Source organism: Ranitomeya imitator, chromosome 8 (assembly GCF_032444005.1).
Source record: "Ranitomeya imitator isolate aRanImi1 chromosome 8, aRanImi1.pri, whole genome shotgun sequence".
Lineage (NCBI taxonomy): Eukaryota > Metazoa > Chordata > Amphibia > Anura > Dendrobatidae > Ranitomeya > Ranitomeya imitator.
This window is the reverse complement of record NC_091289.1, coordinates 180,499,779-180,522,645: the sequence shown is the minus strand read 5'-3', so window position 1 is coordinate 180,522,645 and position 22,867 is coordinate 180,499,779. Positions and strand designations below refer to the sequence as shown.

The 22,867-nt window shown below is 44.5% G+C and overlaps 1 protein-coding gene across 2 annotated transcripts; it reads left to right on the top strand.

The window, feature by feature from the left end:
* Positions 1-4,708: 4,708 nt before the first annotated feature.
* Positions 4,709-21,353, top strand: KDM4A (lysine demethylase 4A). 2 transcript variants are annotated; one of them, XM_069738050.1, is made up of 22 exons: positions 4,709-4,916; positions 8,383-8,564; positions 9,246-9,421; positions 9,837-9,951; positions 10,076-10,269; positions 10,357-10,406; positions 10,650-10,753; positions 10,864-11,001; positions 11,163-11,344; positions 12,173-12,348; positions 12,998-13,290; positions 13,437-13,557; positions 13,683-13,861; positions 15,548-15,740; positions 16,222-16,298; positions 16,388-16,443; positions 16,607-16,715; positions 16,855-17,040; positions 17,498-17,665; positions 18,210-18,329; positions 18,503-18,595; positions 18,919-21,353. In XM_069738050.1, the coding sequence occupies exons 2-22, from the start codon at positions 8,427-8,429 to the stop codon at positions 19,057-19,059; spliced, it is 3,009 nt and encodes a 1,002-aa protein (XP_069594151.1). In that variant the 5' UTR covers positions 4,709-4,916; positions 8,383-8,426; the 3' UTR covers positions 19,060-21,353. The 2 variants fall into 2 exon arrangements, with proteins under 2 accessions (XP_069594151.1, XP_069594153.1); XM_069738052.1 differs by lacking the exon at positions 4,709-4,916 and adding an exon at positions 5,100-5,395.
* The last annotated feature ends 1,514 nt before the right edge of the window (positions 21,354-22,867 follow it).

The window sequence follows — 22,867 nt, the reverse complement described above, 5'->3', positions numbered from 1 at the left end:
GTGCCTTGCGTGTGTAGCCAAGGCAGCACAACCAAGCGACTCTGATGACGGGTAATGTTAATGATGTCACAGCTGTTGAGAGCCACCGGGTATTGCACAGCGCGACCCGGAAGTGGCTGTTTACAAAGACTATAGAGCGTCAGAACGAGAATCCATTGGCTGTGTCCCCTCCGCTCTATGATGCCCAGGGAGCGGATGTGCAGTGTGCACGCACGGGATTTACTATGTGGTTGCTGTGATGTCGGGCCAGTCACGGCAATCAATCTCAATCCTGTGGGCGTGCATAATTTCAAAACCACACTGACTTGTCCGTGACTGAGAAGATAAAATTGCCACCCCTGTGTCTGAAAACAAAGTACGGTATGTGAGGGAATCCCCTAAGGATATGAAGTGTTTTTTTAAACATAATACTTGGAGATTTTGACAAAAACATGTTAGCGATGCATCACTAACAATACATTGCAGCCAGTTTAAAGGGAACGTCAGCAGGATTGAGCACAGTAACCTACACAGTGTCAGGTCAGCGCTGTTATACTGAATAAAATGATACCTCGGTTGATTAAATGTTTTGTGGTTGTTTCTTAATCTCTATTTTCAGTTTTGTGTTAATGAGATTCTCGTGCCCTAAGGCGGGGTTGGTGTATGTGGTGCTCTGATTAGGTATTCTTAATGCAGACTGCTGACAGGTCACTGATCCCTCAGTGACCTGCTCCCTAAGTTTGCATAATGAATATACTAATGTGTGTATTTGAAAAAAAACATATCACTTCGTCAAAATAGATAGAAAAAAATCTGTTAGGCCGGGGTCACACTTTACGAGAAACTCGCACCTCAATACCCGGCACTGCCGCTGGCACTCGGACCGAAGCGTTCAGCTGCATAGAAATTCATACAGCTGCACCGCTCTATAGGCCTTCAGTGACACACTGACAGGAGACAACGGCTCCTTCACTGTTATCACTGAGGGTTCAAGGAGTTCATTGCTCTCACTTTACGGCACTGATGCGTGAAAATTTTCCCACGCAGCTGTGCCGCAAGTGACAGTATGAACTATACTGTACTCATGGTGGCAGAGGGGTACAGTGCGGAAGGATACCTTCCGTCATTGTATCCTGGAGCCCTTGGAGAGCGGTTGCATCTGCAGATGTGACAGCTCTCCACGGGAGATCGTTGCTGGACACTCATTATTACATGGATTACATCGGATCAGGGAGTATACTGTTGGTTTATTATTGTAATATTTTTATTTTACAGGTGATCGATGGCTTTAGGGACTAGGTGATTAGTGAGTATGTACTGTATGTTGTATGCACTGTCTGTACTGTATATGTATTTTTTTTTTTTTACACTTGAACACAGTAGACGAATGATGGGAATATACTGTCCCATCATCTGGCAAGCTGTCACTGTGGCAGGCATAGCCGGATGGGACTAGTAGTCCCATCGGACGATGCCTGCCTACATACTGACCTGCACACACACAGCCCCACACACACAGCTTCTCCCCACACAGAGTCTCTGCCCACACACTCTTCCTCCTCCCGGTCTGGAGCATTTCTCGCACGCAACTCCGCAGCAAAACCTCAGATCCTGCGGTTTTGCTGAAGATTTGACTGAATCAAGGAAGTCAATGGGTGCAGAAACGCTGCAGATCTGCAAAAAGAATTGACATGGTCCATTTTTGAGTCAGCTGCATTTTCATTGTGGAATTTTCTGCACCATTAGCACAGCATTCTTTTCCCCCATTGATTTACATTGTACTATAAATCACTTGAGGATCTGGAGCGTTTCTGTGAGGAATAAAAAGCTGCGGATCTGCAACGTGTGCACATAACCTCAATCACCCTTTGCAAAATTTGTGGATTTTACAACAGCATAATCTGAAGGTTACAAAAAAAATCCAGTTTAATTGCAGATTAGTCTCTGCAGCAGGTGGATGAAATTTTGGCTACTGTAATAAGCAGAATTTATGTATGGGAAAATCCATTGTGTATCTGACCCAATTTGACATATCCTAAAACTTCAAAGCTGTCTCCTATCACAGGGAAGGTATGTTGCAATGTTACATTGGAGTACAGCAGCAAATACGTAGGGACAGGACTGAATGTGCAAAATCAAGGATCATTTTTTGTCTTTAAGAAATTTGTGCTGACATAGCTGGAATGGAGCATATGTGGAAAGTGAATATAAATTGCTTTTGTATTATTTCTATGGGGAAGGGGTCGTTCAAAAAGTGGACAACCCCTTTATTTATGAGAATTAAAAAAAAAAAGATGCCTACAGATTTCTTTCCCCCTAACTTTTATGCTATTCAATGTGCTGCACAAATAAAGCATTACCATTGTTTTGTGGGCCAGGATGATTAGGTTTACAGCAAATACACAGTTTTACATACAACTAGTACCTTTGTACAATACACTGGCTTCCTATTGCCCAGGGGCTACAGTTCAAAACACTAACAATGACATACAAAGCCATTCACCACCTGACTCCTCCATACATCTGTGCCATGGTCTCCCGGTACCTACCTACATGCAACCTTCGATCCTCTTTATGCAGCCGCACTCTCCGGTGCCAGGTAATGATGCGAGAGTTTCTCAAATCACATTCGCAAGTGTGACCCCCAGCCTAACACCGAGCTGCTACCAGTGCCAGTTACAGCCACAGCTCTGTATACACCGAGCGGTGAATTAACTCTATGGCTGGAAACCAAGCGCTTAAGGGGGTGGATGAGAAAGTTCATTTTCTCCCTGCAGTGGGGATCTGGGCAGGTTCACAATGCTATTAACCTGCTGATTAAAGGGACTCTGTCACCTGAATTTGGAGGGAACAATCTTCAGCCATAGGGGCGGGGTTTCCGGGTGTTTGATTCACCCTTTCCTTACCCGCCGGCTGCATGTTGACTGCAATATTGGATTGAAGTTCATTCTCTGTCCTCCGTAGTACATGCCTGCAAAAGCCAATCTTGCACAGCGCAGGCGTGTACTATGGAGGACAGAGAATGAACTTCAATCCAATATTGCAGTCAACATGCAGCCGGCGGGTAAGGAAAGGGTGAATCAAACACCCGGAAACCCCGCCCCTATGGCTGAAGATTGTTCCCTCCAAATTCAGGTGACAGTGTCCCTTTAACCCTATGTTTATAAGTTAATAGTGTTTTTTCAGGTGACCGGTTCCTTTAAGGACTTTACAAGACCACAGACAAAGAGGAGGTATGAGGCATCTGACATGGTCGGGTGTGATATAGGGAGATGAATGCTGCTCTATGGGATAAATTAGACCCACATAGTAGTTACATTATAGCTCAAAATACGGCAGAAGAGCGACAGTTCAACAGTCCGTAGGCCGGGGAAAAAAAGGGTCTCATCTACAGTGATTCTCCCCCATGCTTACACTGCAGGCATCTATGCCCTCATATCAGCGGGTGAGGATGCATGGAGCGACCTTTCGCTCACCCTCCCCAGGTCCATCGCTGAGTCTCCACCACTGCTCCCGATGAGTTATCATCTGAAGAGCCGACGTCACGTCAACAGCACTGCAGTCAATCAACGAGCTCAGCCTTCCATAGAGCTCAGTGATTGGCTGCAGCGCCGTTGACATGACTTGGCGAGGGCAGGTAATGTGTGGTTACTTTTTGTTTTAGAACAAGTTACGCTGGGGCGCTTGTCGAGGGTCCGTCCTACGCGGATATCCCACCATATAGTTTTAAAACAAGTTACGCAGGGACGTTTGTGGAGGGTCAGTGAGGTCCGTATTACGCGGATATCCCACCATATAGTTTTAGAACAAGTTACGCAGGGACGTTTGTGGAGGGTCAGTGAGGTCCGTATTACGCGGATATCCCACCATATAGTTTTAGAACAAGTTACGCAGGGACGTTTGTGGAGGGTCAGTGAGGTCCGTATTACGCGGATATCCCACCATATAGTTTTAGAACAAGTTACGCAGGGACGTTTGTGGAGGGTCAGTGAGGTCCGTATTACGCGGATATCCCACCATATAGTTTTAGAACAAGTTACGCAGGGACGTTTGTGGAGGGTCAGTGAGGTCCGTATTACGCGGATATCCCACCATATAGTTTTAGAACAAGTTACGCAGGGACGTTTGTGGAGGGTCAGTGAGGTCCGTATTACGCGGATATCCCACCATATAGTTTTAGAACAAGTTACGCAGGGACGTTTGTGGAGGGTCAGTGAGGTCCGTATTACGCGGATATCCCACCATATAGTACACGACTTCATTAGAGAACACTGACCACGCCCACTTTACCTCAGAAAATTTCTAAACTGTTAAGTGCCATAGAAAACCGCGCAAAAACGTCCTGCGCTCGTGACAGGATAATAACGCAGGCGGAATCACGGCAGGAGTGTCCTGTGGGGAACCCGCGCACATAGACGTGTCCCACCCCGCCCCGCACACGGGTTTTCCTCACACTTCGTACTTGCGTCGTCTCCATTGTGACACATCCGAGCGCAGACACACTAACAGCCGCAGACCGCTCGCCACAGCCACTCAGCCAGCCTTGACCACACCCCTCTTGTATCTGATTGGACCGCTGGACCACTCAGTCCTCCTGTGATTGGACGATAGCTTCTCGCTGTTTGTGCGTCACAGCCTATCAGCAGCCCCCTCACCTCAGAAGAGGACTTCTTTGCTTGCCTTATTGGCCGACTGCTTTCGGCTAGCTTTGAGAGCAGTGCGCAGCCGCAGTACGGAGAAAACGAAAGACGACGGAGGAAGCAGCTCCGGGTGATTCTGCTGTTATCTGTGAGGAACACCGAGAAACTGGCCGGGATCAGCCCCGGGGGTCACATCGGGGCCTCCTTTGCTCACTCGCTTGCGCTGTTAGGAGCTTAGAGGGGATAAAAAAAAGATCAAGTCTGGATCTGCATCGTCAGGCGACGCGCCCCCCACAGGTCAGTACCAGCGCTTCTACCGCGCTCCCCTCTGTCGTTGTTACCGCACATCACAGGGCGAGAGCTCCGTGAAAGCCCGAGAGATTGATCCCGGTCTGGGCCAATAGGAGAGCTGCGCACGTTTCCCTGTTCTTGGTTTCCGGTTCCACAGCTCATTAGCCAATCACATTCTAGGAAAATGTTGATAGCCCGCCTCCTTCTGACGTCATTTCCGGAAGCGAGTATCAATCCTGGTTTTTGTCTTCTCGGGAGTGGCTGGAGCTAAGAATTCCTCAGCCAATCCCGGAGGAGCGGCATGCTGGGTAATGTAGTCCCCGGAGCAGACTTGTGTCATACGTGCTCCTCCTGTCAGTGCGCCGTCCGTGGGGGCTCAGGAGCAGAGGCCCGGGCCGCCCAGGACTGGACTCATATCGGCCGTTAATAATCCCCTCGTCGTCATAGAGACAGAACTTTGCTGCAGTTTTTCTGTTGCCAGAGCTGTAAGCGAGGGGCGCGGTATGGGGGGATTCATTCACATCCCGTATACATGTTTCCTCTTAGTCAGTAGCATTTTATGAATACTTGTATATAAATATTAGTGCGAAGACGTAGGGAATGTAGATTGAGCCCCAATGGGGACAGTGATGATGTCTGTAAAGTGCTGTGTAAGCAAAGCATGATAAATAGTGATGGGATATCTGACTCTCTGATATTTTTCTTACTTTTTTTGAGGGATGGTGACATTACCATAAAACTGTGATTCTCTTTGTTTTTTTGTTTGTTTCTATATACATTGTCTTAATATACTCCTCCCCCTCCTTTCCCCCCCCCCCCCAATTCTGTATTCACCGTATGAGTTGAATATTATTATTATTATTATTATTTTATTAGTTTGGACAATTCACAACATCTGTAAATTTTCTTTTTTTTTCATTCCGAGAGTTTGAAACTTGTATTGTGTGTATGTATCTATCTATTATCTATCTATCACACAATAGATGGTGGCCCGATTCTAACACATCAGGTATTCTAGAATATGCATGTCCACGTAGTATATTGCCCAGCCACATAGTATATTGCACAGCCCACGTAGTATATAGCAGAGCCACGTAGTATATTGGCCAGCACAGAGCCACGTAGTACAGAGACTTAAAAAAAAAAACATATACTCACCTATAGCCCGTTGAAGTCCTGCTATACTCACCATCCGCCGCCTTTCTCGCTCCTCTCCACGCTCCCGGGACCGCTCCATTGCAAGCGGCAGCTTGCGGTCCCGTCCCAGGGCTGGTGTGAGCAGGACCTATGATGACCTCGCGGTCACATGACCGTGACGTCACTGCAGTTCCTTGTCGCACACCAGCCCTGGGACGGGAGCGGAAGCTGGCGCTTGCAATGGAGCGGTCCCGGGAGCGTGGAGAGGAGCGAGAAAGGCGGCGGAGGGTGAGTATAGCAGGTTTTGTTTCCTTTTTATTATTATTTTTAACATGACCTATTTTTGCTATTGATGCCGCACAGGCAGCATCAATAGTAAATAGTTGGGGACACACAGGGTTAATAGCAGCGGTAACGGAGGGCGTTACACCGCGGGCTGTTACCGCTGCCATTAACCCTGTGTGAGCGGTTAGTGGAGGGGATTATGGAGCGGGCACCGGGCAGTCGCTGATTGGTCGCGGCAGCCATGACAGGCAGCTGCCGAGACCATTCAGCGAACGAATAACCGTGACAGAAGGACAGACAAACGGATGGAAGTGACCCTTAGACAATTATGTGTGTGTGTATATATATATATATATATATATATATACCGTATATACTCGAGTATAAGCCGAGATTTTCAGCCCATTTTTTTGGGCTGAAAGTCCCCCTCTCGGCTTATACTCGAGTCATATACCCGGGTGTCAGCAGGGGAGGGAGAGCGGGGGCTGTGTAATCATACTTACCTGCTCCCAGCGCAGTCCCTGGCTTCTCCGGCGCTGCAGATTCTTCCTGTACTGAGCGGTCACATGGCACCGCTCATTACAGAAAGGAATAGGCAGCTCCACCCCCATAGGGGAGGAGCCGCATATTCATTTCTGTAATGATCGGTGCCATGTGACCGCTCAATTACAGGAAGAAGCTGCAGCGGCGGAGAAGCCAGGGACTGCAGGGACCGCGCCGCAGCAGGTAAGGGGAGCGCAGCGCTATAATTACCTGCTCCTCGCTCCGGCTCCGTCTGCAGCGTCCTCTAGCAATGACGCTCAGGTTAGAGGGCGCTGTGACGTAGTCAGTGCGCGCCCTCTGCTGAGCGTCAGTGCTGGAGACGGAGCCGCAGAGGAGCAGGTAATTATTGAAAGCGCCGGCGTCCTGAGAAGAGAGGTGAGTATGTGATTTTATTTTTTTTTTTATGGCAGCACCAGCAGCATTCTAAGGAGCACCTATGGGGCCATAAAGGTGCAGAGCATATATGGGGCACAGCATTCTAAGGAGCACCTATGGGGCCATAAAGGTGCAGAGCATATATGGGGCACAGCATTCTAAGGAGCACCTATGGGGCCATAAAGGTGCAGAGCATATATGGGGCATAGCATTATAAGAAGCACCTATGGGGCCATAAAGGTGCAGAGCATATATGGGGCACAGCATTATAAGGAGCATCTATGGGGCTATAAAGGTGCAGAGCATATATGGGGCACAGCATTATAAGGAGCACCTATGGGGCCATAAAGGTGCAGAGCATATATGGGGCACAGCATTCTAAGGAGCATTTATGGGGCCATAATCAAAGGTGCAGAGCATATATGGCACAACATTATAAGGAGCATCTATGGGGCCATAATCAAAGGTGCAGAGCATATATGGCACAACATTATAAGGAGCATTTATGGGGCCATAATCAAAGGTGCAGAGCATTCTATATAGCACAGTTGTATATGGAGCATCTATGGGGCAATAATGAACGGTATGGAGCATCTATTTTTATTTTTGAAATTCACCGGTAGCTGCTGCATTTTCTACCCTAGGCTTATACTCGAGTCAATAAGTTTTCCCAGTTTTTTGTGGCAAAATTAGGGGGGTCGGCTTATACTCGGGTCGGCTTATACTCGAGTATATACGGTGTATATATATATATATATATATATATATATATATATATATATATATATATATATATATATATATATATATATATATATATATATATATATATATATATATCCCCTTCAGGGGCTTAAAAAAAAAATTGCCGTGTTTATTGATAGTGGCATCTAGGTAATTTACTCTTACAATTGCAGCAGTATCTGCAGGCTATACGATGCAGCTGGCACCCATGCTGTATGTTGCAGGCTCAGACAGAAGCTATTGTATATACAGTAAAATATTGCAGCTAATGTGTGGCATTGTCACAGCAATGATATAGGCTATAGTCTGAGTTCTAAAACTTCCTAATTTCAGTGGGCTGTTTTCTTTGTTTCTGTGTCTTCTACTAATATTTTTATTTGCTCCTCAGCTTTAAGACGCTGCAAAAGCTACTGGGCATAATTCGCGAACAAGATGGCGGGAGAATACGACAGCCCGAACCCCAGCTCTAGAATCATGACCTTCTACCCAACGATGGAGGAATTCCGTGACTTTAGACGGTACATAGCGTATATTGAATCCCAAGGAGCCCACCGCGCAGGCTTGGCCAAGGTAAGCGTGCTGGAGCAGTGTTGCAGTTCATCCCTGACTTTGAGCTTGTGCCTAGTCACTGCAGCATATTTGAAGTGTACTGCAGTGCAAAGCCTTGGGAGAGATAGCGCCGTACCCTGATTTTCAGATTCTACAAATGATGGTCTGAAATCTATGTAACAAATAGTTGACATTGTGGCTAAATTGCAGTCACTGTTCGGAACTGTCTTAATATAGATGAGCTGCAGTGTAGAGCATAGGGAACAGATTAACAACCTAAGGGCTCCTTCTCACTTGCGTGAAATACGGCCGAGTCTCGCAGGTTAAAACCCGGCTCTGCCACCGGCACTCCAGAGCGGAGCGTGTGGCCGCACAGCAATACATGGAGCTGCACCACCCTCCTCTCCCAAGTGCCGGCGGGTTTTAACCTGCGAGACTCGGCCGTATTTTACACAAGTGAGTATGAGCCCTAAGCCTTTCATAACACCCACCACCTGTTTCATCAGAAGGTGGGTGTCATTCCCACTGCTGCGTATGTTGTGTACTATAGCGCTGCTTTAAAAAAAAAAAAAAAATAATGAAGACTCAACGCCTAGAAGGTAAACATTACCCTGCAGTGGTGAATTCTATTTACCGGGTGTCTGCTTTGAGGTAGACCAGGAGTATTGTGACAGCTGCAGTCACTTGTAATTTCTATTTTAGGTGGTTCCTCCGAAGGAATGGAAGCCTCGAGTTTGTTACGATGACCTTGATGACCTGGTGATCCCAGCACCCATTCAGCAAGTGGTCACTGGGCAGTCAGGACTTTTCACACAATACAACATACAGAAGAAACCGATGACTGTCAAAGATTTCAGGAGGATTGCAAACAGCGACAAGTAAGTAGCCAGCAGAGATTGCATATATCACTATCCACATAAATATCTGAACCTGAGTTACAACATGTAATATATTTCCGAGTTGCATTGAGTGGCCTGTATAAGTTGCTGTGCACCCATAGCCTGTAACTCAGGAACAGTATATTATTCTCCAGAGCTGCACTCGCTATTCTGCTGGTGGAGTCACTGTACGTATATTACATTAATTATGCTATACTGTTCCGGAGTTACCTCCTGTAGTATTCTCCAGAGCTGCATGCTCTATTCTGCTTAGTACAGTTGTATATACTGTATATTGTTTATCTGCTAGCATGGGGTGGTATTCTTGACTCTCTAAACATTTGCCTCTAGTCATCCTGATAAGTTTCTTTAGCTCTGAGGGTCTGGATACTTATATTCTTGCTTGTTTCTGCAGATATTGTACTCCTCGTTATGCTGATTTTGAAGATCTGGAGCGCAAATATTGGAAGAACTTGACCTTCAATGCTCCAATTTATGGAGCAGATGTGAATGGATCCCTGTATGACAAGGTATTGACTGAATCCATAGCTGATGGGAGAGACACTGAGGGGCAGTATTGTTAAATCTAGGGGGGGGGGGGGGGGCAGAATAGCATTTTAAACATCTCCATTAATATTGGTTTTGTGCACCCAGCATGTGACTGAGTGGAATATAGGCCACCTGAACACCATCTTGGACGTGGTGGAGAGGGAGAGCGGCATCACCATCGAAGGCGTCAACACTCCATATCTGTATTTTGGCATGTGGAAAACCTCATTTGCATGGCATACAGAGGACATGGACCTTTACAGCATCAATTACCTGCACTTCGGGGAGCCAAAGTCATGGTGCGTATCTTGACCACTGCTAACCCGGCCCGATTAATAAGTGTCTGGTACCTGTGTATATATACTTTACCCATTCTCTCTTCCCAGGTACACAATTCCGCCAGAACATGGCAAACGGCTGGAGCGGCTGGCCAAAGGTGAGTACAGGAAAAATCTGCTAGTCTATGATGAGACTAGAGCGCAATGCTGAATAATTCAGCAACTCAGGTCTTGGGGGACCATGTGTTTTATCAGAGGGGATCCTTTTATTTTCCAGAGGCTTAAATGCTAACACTGGCACACGTGTTTGAGGAGACCTAGTGGGTATTTCTGTCATTGGGGGGCCATATGTCTGCACGCGCTGCTTAGTTCATTGATCTCCCTGTGTTTTTGTGATGCAGGATTCTTCCCCGGAAGCGCTCAGAACTGTGAAGCCTTCCTCCGCCACAAGATGACTGTCATCTCTCCATTTATCCTCAAGAAGTATGGCATCCCCTTCGATAAGGTGGGAGGATTACCTAATTAATCTGTGTGCTAGGTATCGGCGAGGAGACTCGTCCAGCGTCTGCTTTTTATTTCTCGTCTTTTCTCATCATTTCCCTGTTTTTCCTTCAGATCACACAGGAAGCCGGAGAGTTCATGATCACTTTCCCTTATGCTTACCATGCTGGGTTCAACCATGGATTCAACTGTGCAGAATCAACCAATTTTGCAACTTTAAGATGGATTGAGTATGGAAAGCAGGCAGTTCTGGTGCGTATGCAAAATAAGTGATGTTTATACTGTAGATTGAAATGTCGCCACGTATTGATTCATGCCACGAGCGCATGTTGTATAATGTGGCCACAACATCACAGCACTGCTCTTCTTGTAACCCGTTCTAAGGAAGCTCATTATCGACATTTTTCTTGCAGTGTTCCTGCAGGAAGGACATGGTGAAGATCTCCATGGACGTCTTTGTGCACAAGTTCCAACCTGAGAGATATAAACTCTGGAAGGCTGGAAAGGACTTCAATGCAATCGACCACTCACTGCCCACCCCAGAAGCGGCCGAATTTGTTGATGATCAACAATCTGACACAGATCAAAAGAAAAGGTCTGTTAATAAGCTCATGTACAGGTATTGATCTGAAATTAACATGGCTGTCTTTTGGTGATCTGGCAAGACCAGCCCTTTACATACTAAGGATTTCTTTAAACAAAGAAAAATACATATTTGTGATATTAAGAGTCCCCAAAGGTCTTTAATGTCTATCTCTCATTGAGAATCCCTATGGATTATTAGCCTACTATCTGCAAATACACACAGGGTCTTTCTTCTCAGGGTCAGTGGGCATCTCCGTAATGAGACTCCTTCCTAAAGGATAGTATAATTTTCTCCACTGAAATTACAAGATTGAACACCAGCAAAAAAATTTTAATAAAGCAATCAAGCATTTTACCTTTCACCTTTGTACCAAAAACTTAATCCTTTTGCTCGTTCTATGGAAGCCTTCAAGAATTGAAAAATCAGTTTAGGGCTCAAATTTAAAATAAATATTATGTGCACTCTCCTCCTGCAGCAGCATTGTTCCCGGTGGTGATGTGACACAACAATATCATGGCACCGCCAGGAAAAGTGACGATAACATCATTAGGATGGCGCTGCTGCTGGTAGTGAATAAAAACGGTTTTATTTTAATTTGAGGCTTCGATTTATTAAACTTGGGTTGTGCAATAGTGGACAATGCACCCCTCTTTTATCTGCCTGCTGGAATATTTAGATCTGCCATAGACCCCCCCAAAAAAAAATTATTATTCAATTCATTTCAATAATGTGCTTGCGCTGTACTGTAAAGACAAGTTGGCATTAGATGGATGTCCGCCATAGTTGACTTTCCAAACTTACTTGACTTTTTCTTTTTTTTTTTCCTTTCCCCCCCAGCGTGACCAAACAACGCATTGGAACTAAGCGTCACCGGGTGTGTCTCGAGGTTCCAAAAGAGCTGAGCCAAAGCAAAGAATTTAAGGATGAACTCTGTCCGGACCAGTGTGATGTAGAGGCTCCCTCTGCTGAAGAACCGAAAGTGGAAGATGGTCCAGAAGATGACACTGAAGCAGGTAACAACCTGTGCAGATCTGCTCCAGTGATAGTTTACAAACCAGAAAAAAAAATGAAAAAAGTTTGCAATAAATACAGCGAATTGTTGAAGGACGATATATCAGAAACCATTTTTGCTGGTTTAGTTTCCTACTATGTACTGTCTTGTGTAGGTGGTACTTATATTGTTGGTAACTAGCAGGTAGAGATGAGCAAATGCATAGAATCGTGGTTTAATGGCCAGGTCACTATTCTATGTCCTTTGGACGGGAGCCCTGCGAACCGCCTCATGCCTGTCTGCATCCCCGCCTGCTCTTTTTATTACTTGGCCTGTTGTGACACGTTGTAGGCCCCTCGTTCCAGGTCCCCTGTCCAAAGATACCAGCAGGTAGGAAGCAGTTCGCAAGGCTCCGTTCAGCATCCATGGCAATGATTTGGACCAGGGTCCTGCAAATCAATTTGCTCCCCTCGAATAGTGAGCTAAGCTATTACCTTCTGTCATTTATAATACTGTCTATACGCAGTATATAATTTTTCAATTGGTTATTTTCATTAATCTGGAAATTCCTACTGGTGTGGGGAGTCTATCTAGAATAGTTCTTTCATACAAGTGTCAATGTTGAATAAAGGTAATCAAAACTGTGAATTCCGATTTCTTTCTGATTTTAGGGTCTTCCGGACAGCAGTTTGAAACATTAAAAAATGTTGAAAGTTATGCCACCTCAGGAACAACCACCCCCATCTCTAATCCTGGGAGTCCTTCCACCAGCGCAGAGAGCTCCTCTTTGTTTTCATCCTCCCAAGACGGCTCAGATTCATCAGATACAGACTCTGATGCTCCGCATGGATCTTGCCCTAAAAAGTCTCGCAGCATGCACATCTATGCCAAAGGGCAGAGTAAAACCGCCGTGTGGAAGAAAACCAGTGCTATGGGCAGCTTTACAGAGCAGGCGCTGAAAGAGGTACGTGGCATGAGAAGGCTAGCGTAGCCAACTGTAGGAAGTGGAAGGATTTGATTGTGTTTTGATGGTTTGTACTGGGTACAGACACCTCGCCACGGTGTGCGGTGCCATTGTCTCAAAGTAAAATGGTTTTTTTCAATGTGCAGGTGGCAGAGAAGCATCTGGACGCCCTTCAGGAGAATTTCAATGCCAAAAGCCGTCGACAGCCTCTCTCCAAGCTTCCACGTTACCACCCTCTGGTGATGAAGGATAGTGGCAGTGAAGACGGTATGTGTCCGAATACTTGTCCTTTCGCATCCAATATGAGCATCGTTTTAACGCTGCAACTGCCTCACTCCCTGTCTCTTTTTTTTTTTTTTTTTTTTTTTTTTTTTTTTTTTTGTAATCTGTAGATCAGCCTGAGCAAATGATGGATGAAGAATTTGAGGAGACTGAGGCTTGGGCAAAACCCCTCGCTCAGCTCTGGAAGAACAAACCCACAAATTTTCAGGTGGAGCAAGAATACAATCTGGCTATGTCTCGGGTGTCTCCACACTGCTCCATCTGCTTGCTTTTCCAGACTTACTACCGGGTGGGTAAATGCCAGAAGTTAGGACACAGACTTGTCTGTAATGAGTAAATGTTATCTTTTGGAAATTATTTTACAGAATAAGTTTAAGTAACGCTTTGCAAGTGGTTGTTTTTTTTTTTGTTTTTTTTTAAAGGTCCGTTTTACATGGATCGACTGGCGGCACAATACGACCACTAATTTGGTAAACTTTTACAGATTGGTGGTCACTTGACTGCTTGGTTACACAGGCAGACCAAAGAGTGATCTATATTGGATTGCTCAATGCATATAGGCGACCATCGTTTTTTTTTTTTGTTTGTTTTTTGTTTTTACTCAGTCGCCTCATTGGGGGACACAGGACCATGGGTGTTATGCTGCTGTCCACTAGGAGGCGACACTATGCATAATCTGAAAAAGATTAACTGTGACACCTCCTCTGCAGTATACACCCCTGGACGGCGTCGGCCTTCTCCAGTTTTTGCTTGGTGTCGCATAGGAGGCACACCTAAGATATATATTTTTTTTTTTTTCCCGACGGATTACAGATGAAGGAAAGTGGGCCTCCTGTGAGACTCCCGGCATGGCTCCTTCCTCGGCCCCCTATTATGGGGTGCCCGACCTTTGACTTGGTTACTCAATACGTATTCGATGGCTGAAGGATGCTTTGGCCATCTCAGCCGACTCCCATACAGGAGCGCTCGATTGGCCAAGTGCACCTGTGGTTTTTTGTTTTGTTTTTTTTTTCCAGTAAACCGCCAGCTGACATGTCTGCTGTGAGAACAATGTGATCTGCAGTCTGATCTATAATCAAACATGCCCTACCAACATCTTCCCCAGCCATCAGTAAGGGTACCGTCACACAGTGGCATTTTGATCGCTACGACGGTACGATTCGTGACGTTCCAGCGATATCCTTACGATCTCGCTGTGTCTGACACGCTCCTGCGATCAGGGACCCCGCTGAGAATCGTACGTCGTAGCAGATCGTTTGAAACTGTCTTTCGTCGCTGGATCTCCCGCTGACATCGCTGGATCGGCGTGTGTGACGCCGATTCAGCGATGTCTTCACTGGTAACCAGGGTAAACATCGGGTTACTAAGCACAGGGCCGCGCTTAGTAACCCGATGTTTACCCTGGTTACCAGCGTAAACGTAAAAACAAACAGTACATACTTACCTTCAGCTGTCTGTCCCCAGCACTCTGCTTCTCTGCACTCCTCCTGCATCCTGTGTCAGCGCCAGCCAGCCAGAAAGCAGAGCGGTGACGTCACCGCTCTGCTTTCCGGCCGCTGTGCTCACAGTCAGTGCAGGAAAGCAGAGCGCTGGGGACAGACAGCGGTAGGTAAGTATGTAGTGTTTGTTTTTTTTACTTTTACGATGGTAACCAGGGTAAACATCGGGTTACTAAGCGCGGCCCTGCGCTTAGTAACCCGATGTTTACCCTGGTTACCGGGGACTTCGGGATCGTTGGTCGCTGGAGAGCTGTCTGTGTGACAGCTCTCCAGCGACCAAACAGCGACGCTGCAGCATCGTTTCAGTGTGACTGTACCCTTAGCCGACGTCCCCATACACATTACTGTTGCCAACCCCCCTCCCCAATATTGAAGGTTTCAGGAAACCTTAGTCTGAGTATGGGGGGGCTTTTGGTTTTAGTATTAGAGTATGTTGAACGTCGTAATTCTAACGTGTTTTTTCTTTTATCCACCAGTCTGAGCGCCCAGAACCGAACAAGACTGACACTCCCATAGGATTCCACCTCAAGACTAAGCCACTTATCCCGGAGATGTGCTTCACCACCACCAGCAGCAACTCTGATCTCAACCTGACTGTTTCTCACCTGGAGGATAATGGGACCAGTCTGCTCATAACCTGTAGAAACTGCCACGTGTGCGTTCATGCCAGTAAGTGCCACTCTGACGCCTGAAATCATGCAGATACCAGTCTGTTATGGCCAATACTGCAATCATGGTAACATCCATAGATCAATGCAATACTGGGACAGTGGCAGACACTCGATTACATGGTCTCAATAGTGGGGCTCTTGCTGTTGATGATCAGTTTATAGGAAAAGGGACTTTTATGAACTACAATCTTGAAACTGATAATGCTGTTCAGTTATGTTCTAATGTTACCATTCCACTGCCGCTGAAGGCAAAATGGGGTAATTGCAAGGGTCTGCATTTGGGAACCAGGTTCGCTCATTAGACCCTAGTTAGTCGTGTAATCGCCTCCTGTGGATTTTTGCTGCTTTTTACAGACTGCTCATTGTTTGGGACATCTCACTCCGTTATTGGAAATTGGTCATTTCTCTATCGCTTTATTGGGGGACACAGGATAATATTGTTGTGTCTGCGAGTTGTAACCCTTATTGTATTTAACTAGGTTGTTATGGAGTCTCTAAAGATAAAGCGGTAGAAGGCTGGGTATGTTCCAGATGTGAAGAAAATGCCATGTCCGAGGTAAGGCGATGCGCCCTGTGCGGTGGATCTGTAATGCTGGGGATTTTCCTTAGTGTATTGTTATGACGTTTGGTCTTTTTTTTTTTTAGGATTGCTGCCTCTGCTCTCTACGTGGAGGAGCCTTACAGAAAGCCAATGATAACCGGTATGTACCCATCTTCTTTTACCAATTCACCCAGGTTTTTGCTTCTGTCTTGGGTGACCAGTAGGATACACACTGGCACGTTATCAGGGTTATGGATATCTGTATGGTATTAGTACATTGCTCTCGTTTAATACTAACTAGGTTATTTTTGCTTTGACACTAGGTGGGTGCATGTGATGTGTGCCGTGGCTGTGGCAGAAGCGAAATTCGTGAATATTGCAGAGAGACGTCCGGTAGACATCAGCAAAATTCCCTTGATGAGGTTCAGACTGGTAAGTTTCCATTAGGACCGCATTTTGATTGAAGGCTGTGTTCACTTTACAACTTTTTTTTTTTTTTTTTTTTTTTTTTTTTTTTTGTACGTGGTCCAGAACAACGCTCTGATCTCTTGTGATCTGATTGTCTTTCTAGAAATGCGCTTTCTGCAAGAAGAGGAGAAAGAGGGTGGCAGGTTGCTGCGTCCAGTGCTCTCATGGTCGCTGCCCCACTTCATTCCATGCCACCTGCGCCCAAGCTGCTGGAGTGATGATGCAGCCTGATGACTGGCCATTCGTGGTGTTTATAACTTGCTTCAGACACAAGCCGTCCCAAAATGAGGTAAGGCATACATTGTATCCCCCTAGTCTGCTTTGCACATAAATATTCATGTAGGTGCATATACATGGCACTAGCTAATGCAGTAGGAGGTTCTTAAGCCATGTTTATTTAGTTTTCTTCCTTTTGAGTATAATTATTAACTGGTCCCAAGAACCGGAGCCTTGAAGAGCCCTGTATGAATGGTTCTGTGGTTGATCATGCATGTTGTTGCTCCATTTGTTATTAATGTGCCCAGTGCTCTGCTGGTCCTCGGCACTACCATAAAAATGAATGGAGCAGCATTGTGCATGATCGATCAATGCTTCATGCCCAGTTCTTGGGATAAGGGGATCCCAGAGAACTCTGCCATAACTGGGGACTGGACATGGGTGTGTTATCTGTCATGTTTGGTTCTTGCTTTTATTATCTCCGTAAATTGTCTACGGTGTAACTGACTTGGTACTTCATCTAACTTCAGGGCAGAGACTCTCACCAGGACATCGTGGCAGGGCAACTTGTGATTGGCAAACACAAGAATGGCCGCTACTATCAATGTGAGGTGATCAAGCTGACGAAGGAGACATTTTATGAGGTCAATTTCGACGACGGCTCCTTCAGTGACAATCTTTATCCAGAGGACATTGTGGTGAGTGTTGGAGGTGGCTGTCCTGCGAAGGGCTGAAATAACATAACGTGTATGGTATTTTAAGCATTTTCTTCTGTGATCACATACAGAACATTATAGCACATGTCAGTAATGACGTATAAGCAATCACTGAGCCAATTCTAGTTGTATCCAAAATCATCTGAGTCTCCCACAGCATTGACTATTGTGTGACCTCTCCTGAGCTTAGAGCAGGTCACAAAACCTATAACAAATCTCTCATAAAACTGAAAAATTACATGTATGCAGTCTAGCTGTATCCAGTGATCTAAACATGACCCCATCTTGTGACTGCATAGAATTTTTTTTTTTTTTTTTTTTTAATTGTCCACCCTTCAGTTTGGTAATAATGGCTGATGCAGTCTCCATGCCGCTCATACCCCCTTAGCTCCAATATATATATATATATATATATATATATATATATATATATATATATATATATATATATATATATATATATATATATATATATATATATATATATATATATTTTAATTTTTTTTTTTTCCTTAATCTTCGACAGAGCCGCGACTGCCTTAAGCTGGGCCCACCACCCGCAGGGGAAACCGTGCAGGTCCACTGGACAGACGGACTCGTCTATGGTGCCAAGTTTGTTGCATCGCACACCATTCAGATGTATCAGGTGAGTGCAGAGGGGCCTGGTAGTAAAAATTCTTTATTCTATTTCCTTGCGGCTGGCTGTTTGTTTGTTTGCTGTTTTTTTTTTATGATTTGATTTTTCTGAATTCATTGTAGGAAAATCTATGTAAATAAATGAACAACTTTTACAGTTCTAACTTTTTTTTTTCTTTGAAGATTGAATTTGAAGACGGCTCTCATGTTGCCGCAAAGAGAGATGATGTGTATACACTTGACGAAGAGTTACCAAAGAAAGTAAAGACTCGTCTGGTCAGTACATGTCTTTTACAAAATCCCCCTCTACATGCACCCTACTCTTACTTTTTCTGGCCAAATAGTTATGTGCCATAAATCGGGAAGCCCCCATGGTAATTCCAGGTTCCTAAGAGAAGGCAGATTGTATAATATTCCCACCACATTGACAATTTTAGTATAAAGGTGAGGCTTCAGCAGGACAACCTCGGTTTGGTTGTTGTCTGCACTGCCGGATGCTACTTGGTGAAGACTTTGTTGTGGGTAGAGTTTTTTTTCCTTAAGAGGCTTAGAGAAGAATCACCTGTGTTACTATCCAATATTTTATCATTTCCCCGCAGTCTGTGGCGTCCGACATGCGTTTTACAGAAATCTTTGCAGAAAAGGATGTGACTCCAGAAGTGAAACGACAGCGAGTCATCAACTCCAGGTATCGGGAGGACTACATTGAACCAGATCTGTATGGATCCATCATGGAGTGAGGCTTCTCGCCTAGGCTGCCTTTACCCCTTAATCCACCATACTGGAATAAAAGGGCAGTGCAAAATCAACACCCCCTACCCCCGCCAACTGTCTCGTTCACTTTGGACTTTGTCTTCTGTTCTGTGATATTTTTCACTTTGGAATATGGTTTATGAATTGAAACTTGGCAAAACATAATGGATGAACTGGTTACCTGGCACCCTGCATTTCATTGGGATCTACAAGGTCTCCTGAAGCCTGTGGGGGACTTGTCAGGACGTGCACCCAGAAAAGTGTTATCAGAAGTCTCTATTCATAGCGATACAATCCCCTCTTCATCCCTACAACCCTGACGCTTTTTTTTTTTTTTTTTTTTTTTTACCTTCTGGAGCCCAAATCGAGTGACTTTCTATGAAAAGCCTGACCTTCAGAGACTCCGCTGTCACTTTATGCCCTCCTTCCTGATTCATCCTTTTGTTTTGATACATTTTTGTATTAGGAAGTTGGCCTTTTTTTTTTTTTTAATATTTAAAGCCCGAGACTGTGAACTGGTCTTTACATGAAAAGAACTAGGTTTTCACTGATGAAGGCAACTTGTGCCGTCTACGGGGATTTTGAGCAACGGTTACAATATTACGGAGGGGTTAAATGGCCTTTTCTGACCCGCTGAGTGTCTACCTCTCATCTTGCAGCTAAATGTCTGTTCTGAAATGATCAAAACCTGAGTTGCTGTCAGTAGAGAACGTGCGGCCGCTGTGCTGAAAGCAGACGCAGGAATCTTATTTTCAGAATCTCGTACATACAGACATCCCAGTGCAATTCCCTGCCCGCCAAAGGTCGGGGCTTTAGCTTTCTCCCCCCCCCCCCTGCCCTCTCTCCTACAGCCACGCCAGATTTTTCACCCAGTCTAAAGGTGGAGATTGTACCTGTAATCATCTCTCTCAAAATTCAGGGTATGTGCACACGATGCGGATTTTGCTGCAGATCCGCAGCAGTTTCCCATGAGTTTACAGTACAATGTAAACTTATGGGAAACAAAAACCGCTGTGCACATGCTGCCGAAAAAACCGCGCAGAAACGCAGCGGTTTACATTCCGTAGCATGTCACTTCTTTCTGCGGATTCCGCAGCGGTTTTAGGCTGTGTGCACACGTTGCGGATTAGGCTTAGGAGTTTCTGGTGTGGATTCTGCCTCTCCTGGCAGAGCACGCACCTGCGGATTTGTTGTGCTTTTTTGTGTGGTTCCGCAGCGTTTTTTGCTGCGGTTTTCTTGCGGATTTGCTGCGTTTTTTACCCCTGCGGTTTTCTATAATGGAATGGGTACAAAAACGCTGCAGATTCACAAAAAAGAAGTGACATGCTATTTCTTTTAAACCGCAGCGGATTTTCCGCAAAGTGTGCACAGCATTTTTTTTTCTCATTGATTTACATTGTACTGTAAATCAATTGCGGATCTGCAGCGTTTCTGCACCTCAAACGCTGCGGATCCGCAAAGAATCCTCCAACGTGTGTGCACATACCCAAAATCCGCAGTGGACCCTAGTACGTGTGTACATACCCTGAGGGTTGGTGCAAGAGAGCGAGTGCCTATATTACTTTTTTCTTTTTTTTTTTAATGCAGCCCCCCTTTCATTTTATTTTACATATGTGAATATATCTGGAAATTCATCTCTGGGTATAATCCTCATCATGGGATATTTCACGCTTTTTGATGGTATTTAAATCTAAAAAAAATTTACGGCGTTTGATGTTAAAATATCAGTAACCACAATGAGGGGGGAGTGACTGCTTCCAACACACTTCAACTCCATGGTCGCCAATTTAAAAAAGCTTATTTATAAAGACATGTTTTGTAAGAATAGCTACCTAGTTCCCCTGGAAGTTCAGCTGTAGCCAGACATTTATTTTCTTTTTTTAGTGGCTAGTCCTGTAGTGACCGTATAGGAAGTTTGCAAGTTAAACTTATAAGCTCAAGCGTTACCATCTTGCACAGAAGAGGGAGCACGTCTGGAAGTCACCAGCATGGAGTAGATGTGGTGTGTGTGACAAGGAATCTCTGGACTCTTGGCCCTTTCTTGGTGTATAACTGAGAATGCTTGCTAGCCTTGTGCTGTCTTCTGCGGCATTGATCCCTGTTGACAAAAAAAAAAATCACAAAAAAAAGTTATCTTTCTTTTTAAACTAAAATTAAATTATACAGCGAAGTAGAGCATTAATTTTAGCAATAAACTTGTGTGGCGTGCAGCTATTGTGTCTGGATATTATTTGACTATATGTGGTATTTAAATAAAAAAAAAAAAAATATTACCCGTTAATGCCGATCTCCTTCATCATTGCTCTGTGTCCAGACACCTGAATCTTTGTGAAAACATGGTTCACCTTTTGGTCCCGATTCATCAAGACCAGCGTTGTTCAGTCATTTTATTGATAATAACAAGGATATATATCCATCACTCAAATCTTACTTACTTCCTTCCTCCCCCATAAAAGTTAAAAAATATATATATTTTTTATTTGGAGGGGGGCAGAAACAAAATGAATTTAGGTTGATTGTTAGATCTATCTCTTCATTATTTCTTTTCTTTTTAATAATTGAAAAGAATATACTTATATTTTTCTTTTTTTTTTCCCTTCTCCATTCTTTCAAAATTGACATAGGATATTTTTATTTTTTTACAGACTTGTTTGATGTATAAGCAACAAAAAAAACTGGCACATTCAAACTAGTCTGACTAGGTGCATACCGGGAGCAGCTACCTCCATATACAAAAAAAAAAAAAAAAAGTTCCACGCGATTGTGCTAAAGCATGTAATTGTGAAACGTATGAATAGCAATACGGCTTTTGAATATTAGGAAAAAAAATTAATGAGACGCTTTGCACAAAATTTGGCCAAATAATGTCTGCCCATCAACTAACGTCAAGGTGGTCCCATAAGACTGATGGGTCCCTAACCAACTTGACGTTGGTTGATGGGCAGACATTATTTGGCCAAATTTTGTGCAAAGCGTCTCATTTTTTTTTTTTTTTCCTAATATTCAAAAGCGGTATTGCTATTCATATTTCACATTGACATGCTTTAGCACGATGGAGTGCAACCTCTTTTTGTATTTTGTTTGATGTATGGCACATGTTTCTAGACATATACCGGTAAATATGATAGTAGGCAAATAGGTTTCCCAATGTTCTGCAGCAGTGTATAACAGAAAATTCATTAATGGAGCATCCTATAAGTGCCCCTTTAAGAAGCTGGCATAGGTGAAGGGCGCGGACAATGACTTCTCTCTCTCTCCGCTGATGGGATTGGGTAGACTTGGCACGGATGCAGGTCGCTGCACAGAGACGGCCTATGTTCCTTGTGTCGCTCTGACTGCTTTTCCACCCCCAGAATCATACTGTGAAGTTTTAATGAGCCCAATCGTATTAGAAGGCAAGAAATGTTCTGATTGTCTTGAACCTTCACAGGAATAATCAGTTGTTATGTTAATGAGCTTCCCATTATATGATACATACATACATCCTGCAGTCTACAGTGACGTTTTTCCTCCGTCTGCCCTTGCACTACTGCATAATCCGGGGCAGAAATTCCAATATTTAATTGTATTCGTTCTATATATGAATATTTTTTCATTTTACTTAACACAGAGAGGCATAAAGTTTCTTACTAATCGATAGTTGTAACATGTCTGATATTTCACCACTAGATGGCAGAATTATCCTAACCGGCGCCAACTGTCGCTGATACAGCCGCTATAGCAATGGCAGGAATATTCTGTGAATAATGCGGATTGATACATGAATTGAGAGAGACTTTTTTTTTTTCTATATAT